The following is a 24,737-nucleotide window of genomic DNA, read 5'->3' on the forward strand; positions in this document are numbered from 1 at the left end:
ATTTAATAACAAGACTGTGACTCTGGTGCCAGAACCAGAAAGAGTTATGCAAGCAGAAATGCAATGCTTTATATTTAATATGGAGTCAGGTTCTAAGGCCTATTGTGACTCATGTCAATTTTAAGATGTACATATTCTAACTACAGTTAATATAAAACATAGAAATCACTCACTTCACTAAATGAGTGTAAAATAATACATGCACATATGCGAGTAATAATTATGCGCGTTACAGGCGACATTTTATTAAGCACAAATGAATGGCGGTGGCGCTGCTTCACCACGAGTCTTAAGCTAAAGGATGCAGTTAATTTCTTTAGGAAATATAAAATGCCATAGAGTTGGTAAGCCTTTAGCTGCTGGCTGTGAATTTAAGTGTGGATGTCTATTTTGCATGTGAAGTACAAATCCAATGTCCGCTTTGTAATAACTCCTAGCGTTTGAAAGTTAATATAACATAATTGATGCATTTCATTGAGCCTGTGTGGTGTAAAATGTAATTGCACTCTGGGCTACGGAAATAATCCAATTACCCCATATAAATGGATTTCATGTCCACTGTGATTTTCCCAGGGAATCAAAAGCCACCGTTAACGAAGACAAGGAGATTGCCTGCCTGCTTCTCGTCAATGGGGAAGAACCGCCCGCAAGAAGGAAACACAAGATAAACACCTTGGTAGCGCATGCTTTGCTCACCTTCTAGAATGCCTCTCACACTCTCACGTCATTGGATTTGACTTTAATGTTGATGCCAACAGAAAGTGAAATGTAGTTTTCAGGGAAAAGAGAAAGATTTTACTTTTCAGGTCTCTCATAAGCCATATTAGATATGGGTCAGGAAAGGACACTGGACTAGTCTGTGCCTGAAAATCACATTCTCAGGAAAGGAAATATATCATACTGATGGACTATTAGAAGCTTCTAGGTACTTTCGGGATATATGTTTGAAATTGACTCCAATAGCATTCAGTTTCATGCATTAAAGATACCCGTCAGGGTTTTGCAAACTAGAATCTATTTAGAAGTAGAAGGCAGGACCAAACTTTACTGTTGTGAAGAGACTGACTTTCCCATAAGCATGGGGAAAAAAAGAAGAGCTCTTGCCCCTCCACTGGAAGCTGCTAAACAGGACATAATTTCAAGTATAGTACATAGCAAAGTCCTAAATAGAGGTTCCCAGGTACATTGCCTCTCATGGTCCACCCAGGGGCGGCTCTAGGTTCATGGTGGCCCTGGGCAGGGAGCGTAGGTAGGGGGCCCCGGAAGAGGGGGTCCGGGTGGGGCGGAGCGCGTAGGCCAGTGAAGAGGGGGGGGTCATGGTGTTTGGAAATTGTATAGAGACAGAGGCCGCCAAATCCCTACCAGGGGCCCCCACACAAATATGTATCCATCCTCAGAGGATTATTATATTTAGGATATATATTGATGTGGTGGCCCCTGGGATTTGGCGGCCCTGTGCAGGTGCACAGCTTGCACATGCCTAAGGCCGGCCCTGGTCCACCCGAGGAAGCTGCTAATCTGCTGGTAGAAGCTGCGTCTGGAGATGTGTGAAATGATATGAAAAGTCCAGTGAAGCCACAAGAGAATGTAATACTTGTTTGTGTGTTTCTGGAAACAATTGAGCATAAGTTTGAGTTTAGGACAATGAGAAAAGATCTATGTCTGGAGGAGGGGACATTCACCGGAAGATGAAGGCCCACAATGAAAGGGTGTTTGATGCCCGAAAATTCCATGATGACTTATAGGTGGCTGGGAAGGATAACGCACACCTATGAGGTTGTATAGTGCCCCCCAAATAATTCTTCCAAGAAGATTGGGCATTTATGTAATTCCCCTTGCATTACTTTTAATGCACTGTTGGTTAGGAGGTATAAGTTATTTTTTGAGCTGTATTACTGTTGGTGGATTGTTAAACACACATCTAATGCAAATGTCTTCTCCCTATCCTGCTTTTCTATGCTACATGTACATTCAAACAGCCTGCTGCAGTTGTGCATTGAATTACACATTTGTACTCTCAGACATCATGATGCAAATTACAGCAAAAGGTAGGCCAGCAAAAAACCCATGGCGTTGTGAAGGATAATTTCTGGTAAATAAAGGTCTTCACCAAGGTTGCCGATGTATAGGTTGTGACCAATTTACAAGTAGCATCTGTGCCAATAATCCTCGAACACCTTCTTGTTCCCCTCCATGCTAGATCAAACAATGATGCAATATCCACAGAACTTGGCTGAAAAAGTTCTCAGTTTCTGCTCTGAAAGCGTAGCCTAAAATGAATTTATGTTTTATATATGAATGGTAGTGCACTTTCATATAAAGTGTATGAATCGTATGACAGCTTCATGTCATTGTAAATAGTTTATTCTTGATTCATAGTGCACTGCTTCTTATAATAGAAACATATTTTATTTCTTTCACAATTTAGGTTGTTGCTTGAACATAAAATACCTTGAAAAAAACAATAGACAAAAGGCTTTCGGGAAAACAGGAACAGTTTGTTTAGTTAAACAGTGTGGCCGGCAAAACAGAAACAGGCATAGGGTCTGAGGACAGTTTAAACTTACAATTGATATAAAATGGGTTTTTATACAATTCTTGAATCCCATAAATAGGTCTGGTGATCCTTTTTTGGTAAGGAAGGCAGACAGCTGTTTTTGGAGCCATAAATTAATGTACTCAGTGAGAAATCCAGGTGGACCTCAAACTTCCGTGGACACAATGCAGCAAGTGGGTAATATGTCTTGGTGTTTAGCAAGGCGAACACATGATCATTCCATGTACTGTGTGTGCTGTGTCCTGATTGGCTATGTGTTTCTAACTTCATGTGGCATCTGACTTTATAGAGTTTTGGGAACACACATACCCCTCCGGCCATGTGGGCTTTATTTGGGTCAATCACCCTCAACCATTGTGGTGTTGCTGAGCCTATCCGTGGGATTATTCTGCAACATGCATTTGTCTGCTGGCTACATGCCACCTCACCTGTGATCTGTCAATCAGTGACCTCTGGCCTGGGACTCATCATCTGCCTGTCTAAGTATTTCTGAGTCGGGGTTGACGTGGAGTTCATAACAGGTGAATGTGTCAATGAAAATGCAACTTCGTTTTTATACATGAATGCATTGTTATTTATATTGACATAAACGTTCTCAATATTAAAAAGATGTAGTTTATATTGAAGGATCAGCCAGTGTGTTCCACCCCAAACAAGCTGTCACTTCTGCAGGGCTATTGCAATATATTCTGGTAGGAATATTTGCAGTAATATTCGGTTAAACAAATCTTTGGTCTTTTGCTGCAGGAAGACCCTAGAAAAGTGGTGCAAATCATAGCATCGATATAGTACAATGTTTCACTCAAGATTGTAATGTGAAAGGGTTGGGAGCACACTGCTTCACCTCCCAGCGCAGTCAGCCCCTTAGCATTATGGTAAATGCAGTTCATGGTACATGCTATTTACTGGAGTATTCCACCAAAGTTGGTGCAGGTAAGTGCTGTAAATCTCTCCACATGTGTTTCTGGATATCATCCATCATCAGTAGAGATAAAATCAAATTTAATCTGGGGTTCCTGAGCAGGCTGCCACAATCCTTTCAGGTCTCAGTACCTCTCACAGGCACACAGGTTCATCTCCACAAGCTTGTCAGCTCAATGGAGCCTTTTCAAGATTGTAATGCGTCAGAGAGATCAATACTAAGAGTATTTGCCACAAGTTCATTAACAGTAGTTAGTGACTTGTCTTAAGGCACTCACAAAAAACAGACATGGTAAGCCAATAAATACAATTTGTATGGCATACACTCTATATATATTATACAAGAAAGAAAATAAGTTCCAATTAAAGGAAGCATTTAACTATGTCACTGAGTCAATATTAATCTGCTTACTATGACAACAATCAGTAATACAATACACAGTTGTGATGTGAATGTGTGCAATACGATTAACGTATAACAAGGAATATATAGATTGAATGAACGTATAATTGGTACACCAGAAAAGAGTTGTATAGGAATCCTAAAATTCCAAGATTCCACATACATACAGGTCGACTATAACACCGAACTCACTGTGACATATGTGCTCTATATAGGTTTTAGCCACAATGTAGGGCTGCCATTGGAATCTACAAATATAGCCAGTATACAAGCTTCACAGGATATGGCTAATATGCACATAATGCAATGAACTAGGCACACCAATATCTTCAGCAATTTCACCAGATATTTAAATATTTAAGCACTTCCTCGTGACATCCTTTTATTGAACGTGTTGAAACTCTTCAAATATACCGCCATGGAGAATCGTTTCCCTGATTTAAGGCATTGGATTGCGCAATTACCATTGTTGGCCTTTTGACCAATACACAGAACAGTTACTTGGATTAGTGTATTGCACTTACAGGGCAGACCTTTCGATCAGGAAGGAAAATGACCACACCACACTTCATGTCTCCACCAGTTGCACATGCATATGTAGATGTAGATTTTGCACAACACAAACCTCTGCAATACAAATATCAACTCAATTCATTACAGTACATTTCCATGAACTATCTTTCAAATCTACATGAACATGTATCCTCAAATGAGAATCAGAATCCTCTCCACCGGCTCCAGTCTATAAAGATATAACAAAGTGTTCTGAGTCAAAACATGTGTACCGATAATTGTATGGACTATGCCCGTACCTTTCCTACAGGAAAAACATGATAAACATTGGTACCCTGGTTGCTAACACTATTGTAGAAACAACCAACACCTGAAGAGGTGAGGTAGAAGGTCGCATATACTAAGAAAGTAGCAAATTATAAACATTTTGTGATTTAGAATAAAACAAATACCATTCAGTGCCTTTGTAACACAAGGGGGGCAGTACCATATAACATTCCTAGGTGTGTGTTACATTATTTATTTAGTTTATATATTTTCTATGTCTATTCATGTTCTCTGGTTGCTGGAGCCTGGAATGTATGATGTGTGCCTGCATCTTACATGTTGGGTTCCAGATTCCAGGAATAACTGTTTGTACTGAAGATCTACATCGTAACAGACGTGCTGTTCTTCCTTTGCATATCTTAAAATAAATATATGGATTAATCATATATTGGAGCATTCATCATTTCAATAGTGTGGCACAAAGTTGTCCTGGTCCAGCTTTAAAAACACTGAACTGTGGCTGAACATACACTTTCCAGAGAACTGAAGGACAAAATTATAGCATCCTAAAGCGGTTGGACTTAACGCAGTGCATGTGGATTAATTGCCTCTAAAAGGTATATGCGGTTGCGGGGAACTTATGAAGTGTAAATCTCAGCTAGCTGTGAAGCAATTACACGCTGTGCATAAAAAGGAGTGGTACAAGCTGTGAGGAAAAATATATGTAGGAGATCATAGAAGAACAGTAGCACGAGAGATCAAGGGGTGAAAGGTGTGAGTGCAATACAGTAGTGGGGAAGTGGACATGGAGAAAGCAGGTTAAAGGAGTTAGGTTGTGTGGAGAGGATAGCATGGGTAAGACAGCAGGAGATAGGCAGAGCCAGGTGAATAGCAAGCAACGAATTAAAGGGCATTTCATGAATGCTGCTGGACTATGGGCTATTGGAAAAAAAATCTGCAGAATGCTGCTTTTATGGCTACAAACAGCATTCAAGATTGGACAATCATTATATTGTAATCACAAACCCATGATAAATTGCTGAAAGCAGTCGGTGTAAAAGAGGCAGTCTCATGGCATATTGGATTCTACAGTGTCCATTAAAATCGGATCGCCAATGTCCTCTCCTATATGACAAAGCACAATGCCTCCTTGGGGGGGCTGTGTCTGCATTAACAACCTGGAGTCTTTTTTTTGCTTATCAATTCTCTGAGGAAATAAGACTGTTGTCGGTAACGTGCTATATGTGGTTGTGGTTTGATATACTGATAACATTTTTGTGCCAGAGTTGCATATGGTCTCCAGAGATCCGGATGGATGCTGAAAAAGCTCAAATGCCATACAGGGCTCAAAAGCGTGCCAGATATAGGTCCTACAGTGGAAATTGGCCTTCATCATTACTTAAAAAAAAATAAAAACAACCAAATCAAGTTCCATAACCTCAGATAGCCTTGGTAAGCACCCCCGGGTGAAGCAAAGATTAAAAAAAATAAAATAAAAAAAAACAAGTACCAGAAGGTGAAGAAGTTTAAGATAGGGTAAAGACCAGAGCAGGTTTGCTGTGTCCTGTCGGTGTTTTATGTCCTGGTGTGGGCTTGGACTGCTGCCTTTTGTCATGTTAGGTTCATGTGTGAGTAAACAATACCTTGAAACCTTCTATGCTGACGGGATTCCAGCAAAAAAAAGCTTTGGGGTCATTATAGAGTGTGGCCAGTGACGGATTTAAGTCGCATGCATGTTGGGAACGAGAAGTGCGGTAGAGTAATAGCTGTAAACTTCATTTCCCAGTAGTCCACAGACGTTTGTCAGGTGTTACTTTCATCATGGTTCTTGCCATCATTGCTAGGTATTTTGTGCTACAATGTTGCTACAGCAGAACCTCACAAAGTGGATATTGGTTTTCAAGCATCAAAGCCTCAAGTTCCCTAAAATTGGATTGTAATGTAATGTAATGTAATGTAAAAAGGTGCTTATATAGCGCAACGTTCACGGTGTAGGTTTCTTGGCGCTTCGGAGGGCAGGGCTCTAACTGTAAGGAATGGTTAGTTAGAATATGCTTGTCAAACTGGAGGGGATTATTTGTTGTCTGTATTGGCAAGGGGATTTTGTTCCACTCTTGAGGGGCAAGGGTGGAAATCGCAACCCTCCGTGTTTGACCCGCTTGAACTTAGGGATGGTCAATAGATGTTGACTAGAAGAACGAAGAGTGCGGGATGGAGTATAATTCCTGATCTTATTAGAGATAAACCTGGGACCTCCTCCAAGTAATGCATTGGCGCACTGGGAGCCAATGCAGTTGTCTCAGCATTGGTTTCACATGCTGGCACACAGGAAGTTGAAGAATAAGTCTGGCCGCATGATTCCGAATCAGCTGCAAACGCTGAGCTTGATAGGCTGGGATGCCAGCATAAAGGGAGTTGGCATAATCCAGTCGAGAAGTGATGAGTGCCATGACTACCAGAGTTATTGCTTCTCTTGAGAGGAATCTTAATATTTTCTTTATTTTCCGTAGAAGGAAAAAACAAGTCGACACTACAGAGCTGATCTGAGGATTCATCGATAAGTCGTTGCTTATCATTATCCCCAGACTTTTTACTTTAAGTGCTGGGACAGGTGGGGAGCCCAAAGATGTCGGCCAAAAATTGGAGTTCCAAACATTAAAGGTACCGCCTGTCAAGATGAGCTCCATTTTATCAGGGTTCAACTTGAGCTGACTGACGCTCATCCAGTTGCTGATGTATGTCATAACAGACTTCAAATTGGCCTTTGAAGAGCTGGTGGGTTGTATGTTGAAGAGTAATTGGAGGTCGTCTGCATAGTTGAAGACCAAGACTTCCATTTCCTTCAGTGTGAGGATCAGGGGCTGCAGATATAGATTAAACAAAAGAGGAGATAATGAGGAGCCCTGTGGGACTCTACATTGAAGTTTTCCTTTTTCTGAACAGAAGTTGTCCAGGCGGACTGATTGATGTTAGTCTGTCAGAAAGGACTATATCCAGTTTAATGCCTGGCCTACGACCCCTGCACTGCGGACATAGTCAATCAAGATGTTGTGATCGACCGTGTCAAATGCAGCTGACAAATCAAGGAGTATCAATGCCTGGGGGAGTTCTGATCTGCGCCAGCTCTTAATTCGTCCAAGACTGTCAAAATGACTGCCTCTGTTGAGTGAGCTGGTCGAAAACCTGCCTGGTGGGGATCGAGGTGGAGTGACTCCTCTATGAACGAGCTCAAGCAGCCAGCCACATGGGCCTCCAAAATCTTGCTCAAGTACGGTAAGAGGGAAATCGGGCGATAATTGCTCATAACATTTTGATTCTCAGAGGAGAATTCTGAAGTCATGTGTGAATTGGAACTAAAGCCTGAACTATTTGTGAACTTGTTTGAACTCTAAGGAAATCGGGTTACATATTCCACAAAAAATTCCTGTGAAGGGACAGGACTGAAAATAAAGATTTCCTATGTATTTAAATATTAATGCAGACAATGCATAAGGTATAATAATTCCAGTATGTGAATAGATCACAAAACATAGGGAATCACAGGATATTAATGACATTTCATAGGTTTTCAGTTTACAGCAATCAAGTAGAAACTATATTCATATTTTCACAAGACAGCGCACAGTGACACTGCTTAAGGTAGTTATTCTCACATAAGGAGAATGTGCAAGTATATATGTTCAGCAAGATATCCATGTCTATTTATGTTTAGCCTTCAGGAATTCCTGGCACACTGACAAAGCATACAGAGTTGCATATACAGATATACTATTAAGGTATCTAGGTTCTCTACTATAGGCATGTCTAGTGTTTGACTTACATTTACTTAAGGTATATCTTTATCTTACAGCAATGCACTCCGTCTGCAGCCTTCCTTGACTCAGGAAGTAATGAGGAAGAGGGTGGAGTCCTGTGTCTCTTTTGTCTCTCTTATCCTTTTCTCCTTTCCTATCTTCTACCACTGGCTCTCATGTTCTAATGTATATGTGGTAATTGGTAGAGATGATGACAGATGCAAAAGAACAATTCTTCCATTGTATCTTGTGCACAAAGCTAGTGTAAAAGCTGTAATTTTTCCACTATATGGTGCTTATAATAAAGAAGGTGACTGCAGGGATAGTGAAGCCTAACAGGCTTTAATGATGCCGGATCACTTAAATGGGAAATAACAGTCAAGGGATTGTGCAGTGCGGCAAACTCTCCCAAATATGAGGAGGTAAAGGAAGAGACAAGATAGCGTTGACCTTTCCAGATCAATGGTGTGGCCGGACATGGTCCCACAAAAGGATCCCAGAATGTGCTTGTAAAAATGGTGTCTTGGCACACTGGAGTTTCTCTGCTAGGTTATTTTATGTAGACCTCTGTTCTGGCTCTCAGCTATTAAACTGTTTTGGGAAGCACTCCTGGGATTAGGCACCAAAGAAATATATAAATCAGGTATTTTGAAAAGAACTATGATGCCTCAGTAGCCATATTGACAAAGCAGAAGCTGATTATTTCAGCAGCTGGTGTACACAGGTTCTTGTTCAACCTTTGTTGCAGGGAGCCTGATCACATTGGTAAATTCCAAGGGTGTGATTCCCTTGTGTTTTGAAGCAAGTCTTTGATAATCAGTGATGCTTGACCCACCCTGCACATTATACAGTACTCTGACTTTATAACTAAACTCAGTAGAATTGGGTGATTGTTGAATATACTCATCAGATACTACCGGTTATTCCAAAATGAGTATAGTGAGTATCTTAAAGCAACTAACTGTTTTTTTCTGACGGCATTTTTTGTCAGGATCAAATGATTTTTGTTCTAAGGCAGATGCTCAACCACCCATGGCTAACCACAATGTTGCTCAAATAGGGTCCACCAATTGAGCTCTTGACATTTTTTGATGTTCATGGAAAGATCTAAATCTATCTAAGATCTAAATATTTAGGTTTTCTGTGAAACAAACCCAGTTTAATACACAAAACATGAAAGTAAGTAATATGATTGGGTTTTATGAAGCAGTAACGGAACCCTGAGGGGAATGCCAGTGCAGAGGGAAGCTGAAAGGAGAAGTACAGAATCCCACAAATCAGATGATTCATGATTAAATAAGCACAGCTTTTAGGATGCTTTCAGAAAGTGAGATGGTAAGTATTAGTGTATTAAGAAGCAGAAGAGTCATCCCCATGAGATACGGAAAAGAATAGTTGCCCCTCTAAGAACAATGAATAGGAGGTACAGAAAGACGAGTTAAACATAAAGATATGTGTTTTATTGGGCCTGCATCCTGAAAAATGGAGACAAAGGCACATAGGAGTTTCTCTTGGACAGGCCTGTGGTAAATACAGATGGGGAAATATGGCCAAAGATAATTGTCCCATAAGAAATACCCAGAATATCCCTAGTTGCGGAGTTCAAAATATCTTGAAGTTGGGCTGTGAGATATTTTCTGCACCCAAAACACAGCAAGCTTCCATAGTCCGATATTGACGTTACAGTAGCTTGAGTGATAGGCTTCTGGTAGCTAGCAGGGAAGATTTGTTTCAGAAACATGCATTCCAGAAACCAACCAACAAAAGTGACCTTATGAAGCTGGAGCTGAAAAGCAAGATAGAAAGACTCAGTTCATAGAGTGCTGTCACAGCGATGGGCTCTACTATGATCAGTATATTTGTCTTCTCACTTTTAGGAGTAAGAGTGTTCTGCCCCATCTCAGTGAAAATGCAACTGTAGTGGTTAAACTCTAGCTACAATCAGGGTGAGTACAAATTACAAGTCCTGACCAAGTCAATATGGGCAATTTGGACATTCAAAGAAATACATGTGGGCTTATGCGAGATGTGGATGTTGAGTTGAGGCCAAAGAAGTGTGAAGAGTTACACATCGGCACTGTGAATTCAGACGTTTCTCCTAAAACGTAGCACACTAAAACTACTCATTGGGCATTAGTATGAAATGGACATTCAGATTTGTATATCAACATTGGTTTTCTGAGAAGATATTTATGACATATATCCTGGTCACATTATGACAAATGCCACCTCTACTGGAGGTAGGTAGGCCTGTGAGTCTCCGTCAAGATCTAAATGATTAGTTACCGAAGGGTTAGAATTATATAAATACCAAGTGCCCACTACAATTTCTACTATTAAGTACATTAACTCTCGAAATCAGTGGTGTTGGAAATGTTCTCATATTGAAGTTTTTCTGCAAACTCAGGCCATTCTATCTTGGTCTAGTGAAGCAGTGTTTAAAGTATAAAGTACTCGGTATAGTTGACAGTAGGTATTTAATGATGGTGCTTCACTACCTTTCTCTTCCTGCTTACAAGTTATCTGAATCAAGTTGACTCTTGTTGACTCCTTCAAATCCAAAGTTCAAAAAGTAGATCCAAAAACCTATGATTTGAGGCTGCAATTACATTCAAAATGGTCATGATTCCCTTAATCGCTGATTAGGAATCATAACATCAAGTTCAATCCAGCAGATATTTATCCTGACCCTATTTGAGTGCTCTATGAACCCTTGCATTGCTCCCGACACTGCAAAAGCTTCTGGTTTCAAAAATGGAATTTTGCAGTTGTGCCAATTTATGTACTTTTTGGTTCGTGCACAGGCTGTACGAAAAATATGTCTGTTTTCGCGGCTAGGGAGATGAAAGAAAAATAAGATAATGTATGTCATTTCTCATAAAACTATACAATCCAATTGTGAAATTGTTTCACAGAGGCAGTAAAGAAGAATGTGGGAAATTGTGAGGAAGGGAAGGAAAGGTAGGATAAAGGTGGGTTGGAAGAGTTGATTGGAGGGGTGAGTTGTGGTCATGCGTAGTGCCTGTACAAGGAGGCAAATGTAGATGATTCACAATATTTCAAACAGGGGTACTCTTAGAAATTGGGTTTATGGTTGAGAGTAGTGTAAAACTCCTCTCAAGCAAAAATCACAATCTTTGTTAGAATGAACTACAAAAGTGAATAAATTAACCTGTGTTTCACTCTCTGGTAGATTGGCAACAAATCAGTCAGGCTTAACTGAGAGGCACAGTGTTATGAATTGATGCAGCCCACAAATAGTGATAATGTAAAAATCCAACACAAGAAAAATCCTACACCAATTTAGGAAAGTAGAGTAAAATCTAATCAGTAGAACCAGAGTTCTACATTTTTAAAGTTTTTAGTGAAAATTAGCACTTAAAGGATCAAAGCGCCAACCACGGGTATCTATGGAGAGAAGTCCATATAGACAAGGTGGTTTTGGTCAAGTCTCAGCTTACCTATTGACCTAGAAATGTTGATGAAAAGTTCCTGGTCGGTTTTGGAAATGCGCTGTGCAGCCTTGTACCCATTTCAGCAAAATTCAGACTAATCTCTGTGACAACATATGGAGCTCCATACCTAGACTACATCCTGATGCCCACACTGCCGATCTGATACGGAAACGCGACGTGCAGCAGAATGCCCATTTCAGCAAAATTCTGCCACATCTCAGTGACAATATACTCCCAGAAACTCACTCGATAAAACTGCCTGCATTGGACCATTAGCACGGAAACGCCAACTGAGTTCCGCTCTAGACTGCTCTATTAACTCTCTTAATTAGTACATCTGCAGTGTCGATAAACACACGGTGGAGTCACCTTCGCAACTGCAAGACATTATCATAACCAATCAAGATACCCTCCAAAAGTCTCAAGGTGATGGGGAAGCCGGATAAAATCCAGCCCAAACTGTAGTTTGAGCAACAACGAAAGGTGACGGAGATGAATGCTGAAGCTCTTGAGCGGAGCCAAGTGAACACAATGACTGCAACAGGATCAGATGCGACATTGGACTTCCAGTCAATATTCGTGTCTAACATAGAGAGGAAAATAGACTCCCTAATGTTACATGTTGATCGCATGTCCGAACGCCTGGACAAACACACAGAACGTATAGACATGGCAGAACGCCAAATATGAGACTAGGAGGACTCTCACCAGCAACTAGAACTGAAACAAGCCAAAGCGGACTAGGCCCTGCAGACCCGGCCAGCTAAAACAGAAGATTCAGAAGCCAGGTCTCGGCGCTGCAACTTATGCATTATAGGAGTGGCGGAATCGACGCGCACAGGGAACATTGCACGATATATCGAGACACTATTAACTTCAATACTGGGTAGAGACACCTTATCCGAAGTATTTATAGTGGAAAGGGCCCACAACCCTCTCGCTTCACCACCAGCGCCTGGAGCATGTCTCCACCCCATAATTGCCAAAATATTGAACTAAAGGGATAGGGACGTGGCGCTTCGCAAAGCCCGGGAACTAGGAAACTTAAATTATGAGGAATGACTATCTCCATCTACTTGGATTTTACATCACAAGTGCTAGAGGCAAGTAAGAAATTCATTGATGTGAAACAGAAATTGAGAGAGAATAATATCTCCTACGCCATGATCTACCACGCTCGCTTGAAAATCACAGACGATGGAAGGAGCACCATCTGCAACGATCCTAAAGAAGTACCTAAATTCTTACAATTGAACCACCCCCTGTTCTCTGACATAATTCTCCGTGAGGATTGAATGTTGAACAGGACCACACCTCAGATGTTGAATAACTGCAAGACTGGTCAGTGAGATGCACGGAGATGCAGGGACTTATATGACACTTCTTGGCCGGACTCCTCTTTATTTTTCTTCCCAACTTCTAAGTTACCCAAGGCCACCCAGAAACACACCGGCTATGTAAGTAAGGATATATGTGTAATTATCACAGATTATTAAATCACAAATGATGTTACGTTTTGGAACCCTCACTGTGCAGGTAAATGAAACACTATGTGTGGGCTGTACCACACTTCTATAATGCTTTCAAAGCATTATGCAGTAGTGGCTGGATCCCCCAGCTACATAATCGTTGGGGTTGTTGGCTGGCAGTTGCCGCTCCCCTGTGTAAGCGCACAACTTGTGGTTCCCTCTATTGGTTATTAATCAATGGGGAGGTTTGGAGGGGACAGTTCTCATTTGTTAGCAGTTAATGGTAATTGGCTTTGCCATAATAGGGATGGTGAAGTGGGTGGGAGGCGGGATGGGATGAGATTTTGAAACATTGATGGTCACCTGTTTACTGAGTTTTGATATCCATACAGATGCGGTCGAGCCTTGGAGCTATAGGTCACTGCGACGGAGGGCTACGGAACAAAAGTTCTTGAGGCTCCTCCACCCAGTCGGACCATGGGGCATATTAGTGCTACCTAAAAATACTGCGGGTACAACGTTAACCGTATGTATAATTTGAAAAACACATATAATAGATGTGTGTTCTGCTTTTTTCTTGATTTTTCACCTTTATTTAGGTTTATTCACCGGAGTGGTATACATGGGGCTGGTCCCCGTGTTGTCCTGAAGAAAAGGTGTAGGGGACACCTTGAAACATGTCGACAGATTATTAGGGACTTTAACCACATAACAGTTATTTTTCCCTTTTATCTAACCCCTTTTTAATCCTACCGACTAGAAGCAGGAATAAAAACATTTGTCTTACTGGTTAGGTATTTTTAAACTAGCACAATACACCACTCCCCCATACACTGCACAACACATAGATTCACAATCCAGTGCTCCTACGTATCCTTCGCAAGTCGCAGCACGCCCCAAACAGTAGATGCTTGGGATGGCCCCAATGATACACTTGTTTTTCACTACAGCCTGTCTCTCCCATAGGATAACATTGGAGTTATCTTATTAGCCGGCACTCCAGTTAAATTCCCCAATCAATACTAAGTTCTTGTAATGTTTTTCAAATAGCTAGAATTTGTTCGGAGTTTAACTTCAAGAAGGATTTTTAGCAAATCATTAAAGCAATCTTTATATACAGCACTTCGTACCGCTTGCAATCAATTCAAAGAATGTAAACAGTTAAATGAATGCAAATGGAAATCTTCCCGTCAGCAATGTGTACAAAGTACATTTATTCGTTTTATCACTGTGACATTCAGCACCTGATTAATAAAATACTGCAGCTTCCAGTGGCTCTTGTAGTGGAGTTTTTTTGTTTTATTTCGTAGTGGAGAAATGTTCGGTAACAGTCATCCGCAATATCTGATTATCCTTCTTGTTATACATGGATTGAATGGAATTACTCTCAATTTACTTGAGAAGCATTTGTCTTGCAGGGATACAATTCCTTCTGCAATATCTGCATGAGACCAGAGATGTTGTCCCCGTTACTAGTGACTATCGAGTCATATTACATTTTTTGGCTACACTAATTTCATACTCTTTGGCATCTTCCACTTTCTAAATTCAATTTTGCTACTGGTACATGAGAGGACACTCAGCAATTTGGACCACAGTAAAACACTATGCAAATATTTCCATGCATTAGCACATTATAGCCAGAATGTTTGGCTCTCTCAGTGCTTGATATGTTATGCAGCTGTCCTAAAAATCAAGGATAGGCCAGGCCCTTCAGATACATAACCCTTTCAATGCCACAGATAAATGAGTTTATACAGCATTTTCTACACATCATGAGTCTGTGAGTATAGCAAAGAATGACTTTTTCACAGAAATAGAAACTTAAGTGAATATTCAAAGAAAATATCCGGTGTTGTTTTGTAGCCAGGAACGTGCTCAACAAATCCCACTACATAAAATAAATAAAGAGACAAGCACACAACACAGTAAGTGCCAGCTGACCCTCTTTGTTAACACTGAAGGACATCAAGCAGAATCAATACTGAAATTAAAATGAATGTCTTCAATATAAATAGGCAAAAACTTACCCTTCCTCTTGAGAGGCCAATGAATTCTGAGATAATTTTGCCAAGTTCTTTGCATATTCTTCTTCAATTTTTATCCTGTGTGAACAAAACATATCTTTACCATGGGCCGCTGAAAGAAAGGTATGTAATATCAAGCAGCATACGTGGAGCACGCCTATCCCATTAATATTTCAAACAGTAGTACTTGTGGAGAATACCTCGGAGTTACTGATCTAATGGTGTAAACCTTCCTTCTTCAAGTCATTAAGGGCCAGTACCATTGCGCCTGCAAACCAGTGGTCGAAGTGGGGAAAAAAAAGTAGGGGAACTGTGGGTGGAGAATCAGGGGGTGGGAATAACCAAGGATTGGATCAGAGGGCAGAGTCAGGGGTGTGGCTAGAAATAGCAAAACATACCATTTTTAGTACGTTTAGCATTTCACTGACCAGTTACAGCTTATAACGTGATTTAATTCAAACAATGGCTAAACATGTTTATTTAAGGTTTAATTCAGGAAACAGCAAACATTCATAGAGAATACAGGTTTATGTAAAGTGTGTGAAATATAAGCAGGAACAACATGTTACCTTAATGCTTTTAGTCTCATTGTTCAGAAAACCATGAGTAATTTTTGTCTCAAACATTGAGGACATGAATACAGGGCTCCTCCTGTACACATGTGCTAACCCCTTCGCAGCAGGGGTAATTCCCCCGCGGTGCGGGGGGAGGGGGGCAGCGTGCCGCGGTGCTCATGATGAGCTCGGCTCGTCATGCAGCACGGTGGCGCTGTGCTCATGATGAGCTGAGCTCGTCATGACCACGCCCGTTTTCTTAGAATGGTCAGCACAGCAGGGGAATTATCCCCGCGTGGGAGCGCCGCAGCGGTTAAGACGAGCTCAACTCGTCATGAGCACAACGCCACTGTGCCTCATGACCAGCTGAGCTCATCATGAGCACCGAAGGTGTTGAGCAGGGCTCAGAAGAGAAAGGGACTCTTCAGGAGAATCTATACTCACGGAACCCCACAAAGGCTCCCTTATATTCATGTCAGCCAGCTGGCTGTTCAATCATAATACAGCAAAATGAACAACGGGTGGGCAGAATGCAGAACAATGTCATACATTCACCCCAGTATGGTGATCTGGGACTAAATCCATCGTTTTTTTGCTCACCATGCCATTCTAGTTTGTACCCAGCCATACGCAAATCAGTCTTGATCCTGCGCCCAATGGGAACAGTCCAGCCCGAACTGCCAGGCCATATATATTCAAGTGTCCTTTCATTCGGGAAGTGAACACAAAGCAGTACCCACTGAACTATGCACATAAAATATTGCTCTTTGATATGCATGGTACACGTTCTTTTCAGCAGGCTTATTACCACTCTGCGCTACCTTAGGTGAGTAAAACAACCACTAGACAAAACATGCTCCCATCTCTCTCCAGCAGGTACATTGATCGCCAAAGTTATCTTGGCATATACAAAGAACTTTGCAGTGTTTTTAAAACTCCTGCACTTGTATAAAACCGCTCCCCCCAAACTAAACTGGCCCCCTACCCTTCCAGTCGGCCTGGGAAACGCCTGATGCCTGGAACGGCCAGTCCGGCATAGTTATCTTTTTCAATGCAATACTGTAGATTTGTGTGCTTATTAGACATAAACGTCATGGATCACTGTGTTTCCAGTTTAGGGTGCACAGGTACCCCATTCAGTGTAGTCAGTTTGGTAAAATAAACTAGTTTGTGTGCCTCCCTGCACCACAGTATCCTCTACACAGAGGATTTTACACTCCTTGTTCTGGAATCCACTGCTAATCAAGGGCCGATATTCCATTGTCAACAATCTGCTCTGCTCTGTTGTGTCACCAGTTAATTCACAGTTGTCTGATGGCCCTTTCAGTGTTGCTTTGCAGGCCCCTAGATAGAAGGGAAGGGGGGAGGAGGTTGTGGGCACTGCAGAGTAGGGTGGCCAACTGGCATGGGTGCAAATTCAGGATGGTAAGTGTAAAAGTTCAGGACAAGGGGTCAAAATTCATAACAAAAATTCAGGACAGGAGGTCAAAATTCAGGACATAAATTCAGGGCAACAGGTATGCTTTGCAAACACATTAGTGGATGTCATGCAATAGTATATACATAAACAGGCAAGGAACATAAGTACAAGTCACTTCTCCTGCCCTGTCACTTTCTCCTGCCCTGTCACTTCTCCTACCCCATCACCGCTCCTTCCCTGTCATTTCCCCTGCCCCGTCGCTGCTCCTTCCCGTTCACTACTCCTGCCACGTCACTGTTCCTGCCCGTTCACTACTCCTGCCCGTTCACTGCTCCTGCCCGTTCACTGCTCCTGCCCGTTCACTGCTCCTGCCCGTTCACTGCTCCTGCCCGTTCACTGCTCCTGCCCGTTCACTACTCCTGCCCGTTCACTGCTCCTGCCCGTTATCTGCTCCTGCCCGTTATCTGCTCCTGCCCGTTATCTGCTCCTGCCTCATCACTTCTCCTGCCCCGTCACTTCTCCTGCCCTTTCACTGCTCCTGTCCAGTCAGTACTCCTGCTCATGCACGATCAATGCTCCTGCCTTGTCATTTCCCCTGCCCCCTCCCGTCCCCAGCCCCGTCACTTCTCCTGGCCCGTCTCTTCGCCTGCCCTGTTCACTTCGCCTGCCCTGTTCACTTTGCCTGCCCTGTGCACCACTCCTGCTGCCCTGTTCACTGCTCCTTCTGCCCTGTTCACTGCTCCTGCTGCCCTGTTCACTGCTCCTGCTGCCCTGTTCACCGCTCCTGCCCCGGACACTGCTCCTGCTCATGCCTAATCACTGCTTTTGCCTTGTCACCTCTCCGGCCCAGTCCCCTCTCCTGCCCAATCACCACTCCTGCCCCATTACTTCTCCTTCCCCATCACTTCTCCTGCCCCATCACTTCTCCTGCCCCATCACTTCTCCTGTCCCATCACTTCTTCTGTCCCATCACTTCTCCTGCCCAGTTCACTGCCCCTATCCGTTCACTGCTCCTGCCCGGGTTACCGCTCCTGCTCATGCCTAATCACCGCTCCTGCCCCATCACCTCTCCTGTCCCGTCACCGCTCCTGTCACGTCACTGCTCCCGTCACGTCACTGCTCCCGTCACGTCACTGCTCCCGTCACGTCACTGCTCCCGTCACGTCACTGCTCCCGTCACTTCACTGCTCCCGTCACTTCACTGCTCCCGTCACTTCACTGCTCCCGTCACTTCACTGCTCCCATCACGTCACTGCTCCCGTCACGTCACTGCTCCCGTCACGTCACTGCTCCTGTCACGTCAACGCTCCTGTCACGTCAACGCTCCTGTCACGTCAACGCACCTGTCACGTCAACGCACCTGTCACGTCAACGCTCCTGTCCCGTCACTGCTCCTGCCCCGTCACCTCTCTTGCCCCGTCACTTCTCCTGCGCTGTCACTTCTCCTAGGCTGTCACTTCTCCTACCCATTACTTCTCCTGCCTGGTCACCTCTCCTGCCCCATTACCTCTCCTTTCCTGCCGCCTCTTCTGTCCCGTCACTGCTCCTGCCCAGTTCACTGTGTACAACATTGACAAATTACACAAGGGGGCAAATTCCCCACAGTACTTTGGGGACAGCTCCTCTGTAATCACGAACTCTGATCTCACTGGCACATGATATGCTAAAGGCAGGCGGCGGCGCATTGTCATTCAAAAGGGGATAAGCGGCCTCAATCGGAATGACAATGGGCCTGTCCACAGTCTGTGAGAGCTCAGGCAGGGGCTGCTGCAGCCTCTGGAGTTTAACAGAGAAGTGCGAGCAGCCCCTGGAAGCTGAATGAAAAGGTTATCGTTTTTAAGTAGGACTATTCTTGCCGTCCCGAACGATTTTTTGAAAGAAAGAAGTAGGGGAACAAACTGAAATCATTTTTACAAGTAGGGGCATGCCGTGCCCTTCCGATTCAGCCCACTTCTACCACTGAAACTCACCCACATATTTGGCTTAGAACACGAATCGGTGAAAGTCTATCCTAATACCGTTTGAACTACTGTGTGTCCCACAGTCTCCAGATGAGTTGCTCATTTGCATGAAAAATTGATTAACAGGGCGGGCTGGGACAGACAATAGGCCTGGGCATCGAAATAAAAGTAGCCCCATTAATGAACTAGAAAGCTACAAAGGGGGCCTATGTTTGCAGATTGGGCCAGTTTTTAACTTATTAAAGGCAAGCTATATAAATGTTTTGCAAAGTATGAACAACAGCCAAAAACCAACCCTCACACTAACCTCTCTGACCAGCACATCGGGCACTGCCTTATTGTCCTATAGGCCAGTTGAAAACTGCTGCTTAACAATCCAAGTGCATCAGCTAACAGGCAGCGCCATCAAATGTGGTGAGAGGATTGCTCAACCACTCAGGGTTATGTAATGCTATGTTAAACAGTGTTGTAGAGCACACGGCTACCCAAAAACAGGCTTGCCTGCGCTGACAGAAGGAGTTAAAGTGAAACACAGAGTTCTCTAAAAGAATGTAATCCAAAAAGTATCAGAAGAGGTGGGTTTTTAGTTGCTTCTTAATATTGAACAAATTATTGTTTGACCTGAGCTGAACAGGAAGAGTGATCCATCATTTTGCGGCGAGGAAGGTAAATCATCAACCTCCTCCTCCTTCTCTCTTGATTCTGGGGATGTCAAGAAGGAAGAGGCCTTTTGACCACAGTGCTCTGGGGGCTGTGTGCATTTTCACCATTTATTTATTTATTTTGAAGCTTATAAAGCGCGCAGCTACCCCCAACGGGGGTGGGTTGGAGAACAGCCAGGTTTTTAAATTGCGCAGAAACAGGCCTTCAGATTCAATCATACGAAGAGATAGTGGCAGGCTATTCCATGATTTAGCAGTAATAACTGCTAAATCATGGAATAGCCTGCCTATGAGCAATGCATGTGGGCTTTAAGTCTATTCTCTTTTGATTGGCAGCCAGTGAAGTTGCACAAGCGCCGGGTGTGAAGAGTTACATTTTTTTGTGTTGCTGCTTTTTGAGTGACCTGCAGTTTTTTTTATGACATAAGCTGGGCTACCCAGATACATGGAGTTGCCATCTTCCAGGGGTTAAAAGATTGGGCCTTGGACCACCGTCCTCCGACACATCCGAGGAAGCCATTTAAGCATTTTTCTAAGGGATCTTAGCAGCCGAAGCCCGGGCCTGCCACCTTCTTTGCCTGGGAGCCCGTGGTCAGAGCATTCTCCAAGGTGATGCCAAGGCTAGTAATTTCAAGTTTAGGAATATGAGGCTCTCCCAGACAAGGGCTCCATAGTGGCAGCTTCAGTACTGTAACTGGTAATGTAGACAGACCGACCGACCATAAAAGAATAATGCCATTCTACATTTTGTGGTATTTTGTCCACCTTTAGAGCCCCCATCTGCAATATTCAAAAGTATGACATTTTGAGCTATAAAGACAAATTAGAGGCATCCCCAAGATAGACAACCAAATGGATAATGGTTTAAAACATGAGTCCCAAATGAAGAGTGTCAAAAATCATTTGAATGAACGGATGGGGTATGATGCGAGATTCACAGATGGCGTACGATAAGAGATTCACAACCCTAAAGAAACAATATAATGCTGACTGCCTTTTAGAAAAATGTGCTCCGCATATTAGAGGCCAATGTAAGTGAACTGAGAGGGAAAGGCCCAGGAACGACATTTGAAAAAACATTTCCAACCCAAGCAAGTTTCATTAACCCATGGAACTACCTCTAAGCATCACTGCTGAAGGCAAAAGTAGTAAATCCCTTCAAATGTGACCAGGAAAACAATAGCACTTACATCACAAGGGTAAAGCTGGAGACCATAGGTGATCTCTCATGTAATTGTTGACAAGACAATTGGCAAACTAGATGCCCTCGGCTTTCAGTGTATGGCAGTAAATTGTTTTCTTTATGCAAAATGATAAGAAAATGTTCCTTTCTTTTTTATCATAAATAAGGAAGTGAAGCTGCTGTTTCTTACTCAATGGCATACGGACCTATACTATTATAGGATGGGCGATCCACCTTGATGTGCTCCATGGTGCGCCTTTACCTGGATGTGTCAGACGCAGACTGGGTAAGTGACCTGATCACAATGAATGAGCTGCCTCCATTGCAGCCACAAACTTGCAAGGCCCTGGGGGCAGTGCATTAGTGAAAGGAAGACCGACTGTTTGAAGCCACCACTGACTTTCAATGCAGGCAGCAACCAGGCCTACTCTTGAAAAGGGTGGCAGATATCTCCTACAGTCAGATATGGAGATGCCTGCATTCGCCCGCGGAGGGACGTCTGGAGGGTCCACCTTCCTGGGGGCGCACTGACTGTGCATCTCTTCTATGTGGAACGCAGTAAATGCAACTCTTGACGGTTTCATTGATTCTGTGCCTACATTAGAATTCCAAAGAAGGCACACAGACAGAGTGCTTCCTCATTTGCATGTGGCCGCCCCATTGCAAATGATGGAACACCCCTTTAGAACTGCACTGGCGCTACATATCTGCAGCCTTCCCTGTAATACTAAAGAACCATGGGGCACACAAAGCAAGTGCAAAGGCCCCCCTTTCCCTATGTCACTTTTACTAATATGGAGCACATTCCACAATATTTTCCACTTTGAGCAAAAAGTAATTATTTTATGAAATACCTACAAAAAGATTCACAAAGCATTTTTATACCTGAGAGAATAATGGCAGGTTATATTTGATCATCATTTCACTACAATAGACTATTTCCCCAAGGAATGCCTAGCATTTACATAGGGCATTAAGCATTCTATCAATGTACACATATCAGTCACAGCCTGGCTCATGCCTTACCTCTCTCTGATAAATTCAGCCATTTCTTTTTGCATCTGTTTGCCCTTGAGTTGTTTTTGAAGAAGATCTTCAAATCCAGATACCGTGCTATTTCCCTGTGGATCCTTCTTATCTGCCTGTAAAAAGAAGAGACACTTTGACATTTCTATACATTAAAGCAAACTAAAGAGAATAACAAATAAATCAAATGTAACATAGCACTTGATTACCGTAAAAAAGATTAATTTCAATATCAGCATCCCCAGCACGTAACTTTTATCCAGAGACCGGCATCTGATAAAAAAAATATTACATTTATCTGAAAAACCGGTGCTCAGTCTAATACAATCTGTAACGTGACGTCTGCCCACGTTTACTCTCTAAAGTATCTAATGTAAAGTATAGAGCTACCCGACTCGGGAAACGAGAGGCACCCGTATTTTTCGTACGACTTTTGTGCTGTCAAACACTGTTAGTTATCCACTTTCTCATCTTAATTTTTTTTTTTTTGATGACGGTTGAAATGCAAGTGTCAGAAATGGGTTCCGCCCTCTTTAATCTCACTAGACTTCTCCCTTTCCAGACCACCTGGCTCATAGATTTCTGCTGTGAGTCTTAATACTTGAATCTCACTCACTGGGAGCCCTGTTCAAATGGATTGCTGGCCGCCAGTATCCATCTTTTAAGATAAGCTCACTGCTGTGCAGTTACGGTAAGACGCTCTGGGCAGGTTGCACATTAACATGTGGATGCATACATGCGGGTGGGTATGAGACTACTGTCTAATTCTGCCCGGCAGCCTGTCACAAAGGGAACCCATCATAGATAGGAGGTGACATGTGCAGCCCTAATTATATTAGTCGGCCATTTTGGGCATTAATAGTTTGAGTATGTATATCTCTAGCGAGTAAGTATATAGAGTGCTTCATTCCATTGTACTGTGTATGGGTGAAATCTGCACGTCCCACCTCCCCCATTTCTTTTGCAATGGGACCACGGGGAGCCTGGAGACCCCCGCAGTCCCTGCCGGAACCCCCGCCCTTCCTGTGGGAGCTGGCATTGCTTTCAGACAGAGGGAGTTGCTAAACATCCAGCTCCTTGTGTCTGATAGCAATTCTGCTTCCAACAAGTAAGAGCATTTTTTTTTAGCTCTCACTTGCTGGAAGTAGAGAGTTTGCTGTGAATTGGTCGGAGCTGTAAAGCTCCTGCCAAGCCACAGCAAACAGCAATTTCCCAGGAGAGAGCACCCAGAGACATAGCGGGAGCCGGCCCAAGGGAGTGAAGACCCTCAAGGCCATCTATGGATCCAGGAGGTGGGCTGCATGGCTCCCCTCCACAGCATTACTTAGCCTCGAGAAGTTGGTGGTGTGTGGTCCCCTGCATTAATGTCATATTTAGCCCCAGGGAGGTGGTGAGCCCCGGGGCTGCAGGGGGCCATGCGGTCCCCCCAAATTAATGTCATATTTAGCCCTGGGGAAGTGGCGGTCCCTGTGGCATAGGTGTTCCCAGCGGGCCTGCCTGCATACATATTTTTTAATTACCCATGGAGGTGGCGGTCCCTGGGGCTGCAGAGGGGATGCTCAGGTCCCCCACTTTAGTTTTAGATTTGCCCTGGGGAGGTGGTGGTCCCCTGGGTGCAGGGGTTGCCACACTGCCAACCCCTGCATTAATTAAAAACAGTGCCCCAGGGAGGCAGAGGTCCCCCGGATTTTAAAAGCCAGTGAATGGGGGACCGGTGCACCCCATCCTTTTTATACCTCCTCATCCCCTGGTACCTGGCCCACCTGGTGGCTCAAGATTACAGCAGCGCAGAAGCCTGTGCTTCTATTTTTTAAAACATTTTTGGCAAGAGCTGAGGATCCAAGGCAACTCCCGCCAAAAATGTAAGAAACAAAAGGCTTTTTTTGCCCTTGGAGACACAATATTTGTCCAAAAAATCTGAAAACAGCTGAACTTTGTGAATTGTCTTATAAGTGTATATAAATGTACTCCCCTTTAGCCTTTGCTCTGGACATTGTAAAATAAGGAGTGATTATTTGATTTATAGTATTTATGTTATGTGTTGTGTATTATTCATTTGTATATATTTCTACAAAATAATTTGTGTTTGTATCCACTGCTCTTGGATACATTTTGTGTTTGGCCTTCTGTGTGTGACAAAAAACCACCAATGTGTGTAGGATGTTGCAAAACAAGATTAAACAGAGATCGCTTTTATTGAATACAGTGTCTATGGATTAATTGTTGTTCCGAAAGGAGAGTCAGTTTTGGCATTGGTTTGTTTGTTGGATTTTTAGGTGGCTCGTGCTAATTGACTGTAACAGCCCAACCCTGTGTTTAGTAGTAATTTCTAAAAGTGGCATTTTCAAACACTTAATTTAAAACCATCTTTATTAAAAGATGTGTTATTAAAGTCTGAGCTCAGTGAGCCTAAACGTTATTTTTCCATCTATTCCAATTGGAAGTTATACTTGTAAGATGTTACAAAGCCTCTCCCATGTTATCCTATGAGACAGATAGCCTTTCAATAGTGAAAAACGCAATTG

General features: G+C 43.0%; 1 protein-coding gene across 2 annotated transcripts in view; it reads right to left on the reverse strand.

Annotated features, from left to right (window-relative positions):
* GAS7 (growth arrest specific 7) overlaps nucleotides 1–24,737 on the reverse strand; it is a 1,296,657-nt gene that overhangs the window by 265,110 nt on the left and 1,006,810 nt on the right. For both annotated transcript variants that reach the window (XM_086930551.1, XM_086930552.1), the window contains exons 7-8: nucleotides 22,213–22,328; nucleotides 15,410–15,484 (exon numbers count right to left, since the gene is read on the reverse strand). In XM_086930551.1, the coding sequence (XP_086786677.1) occupies nucleotides 15,410–15,484; nucleotides 22,213–22,328 (191 nt within the window). The remainder of the gene's footprint in view (nucleotides 1–15,409; nucleotides 15,485–22,212; nucleotides 22,329–24,737) is intronic.

This window comes from Lissotriton vulgaris, chromosome 7, assembly GCF_964263255.1.
Source record: "Lissotriton vulgaris chromosome 7, aLisVul1.2, whole genome shotgun sequence".
Classification (NCBI taxonomy): domain Eukaryota; kingdom Metazoa; phylum Chordata; class Amphibia; order Caudata; family Salamandridae; genus Lissotriton; species Lissotriton vulgaris.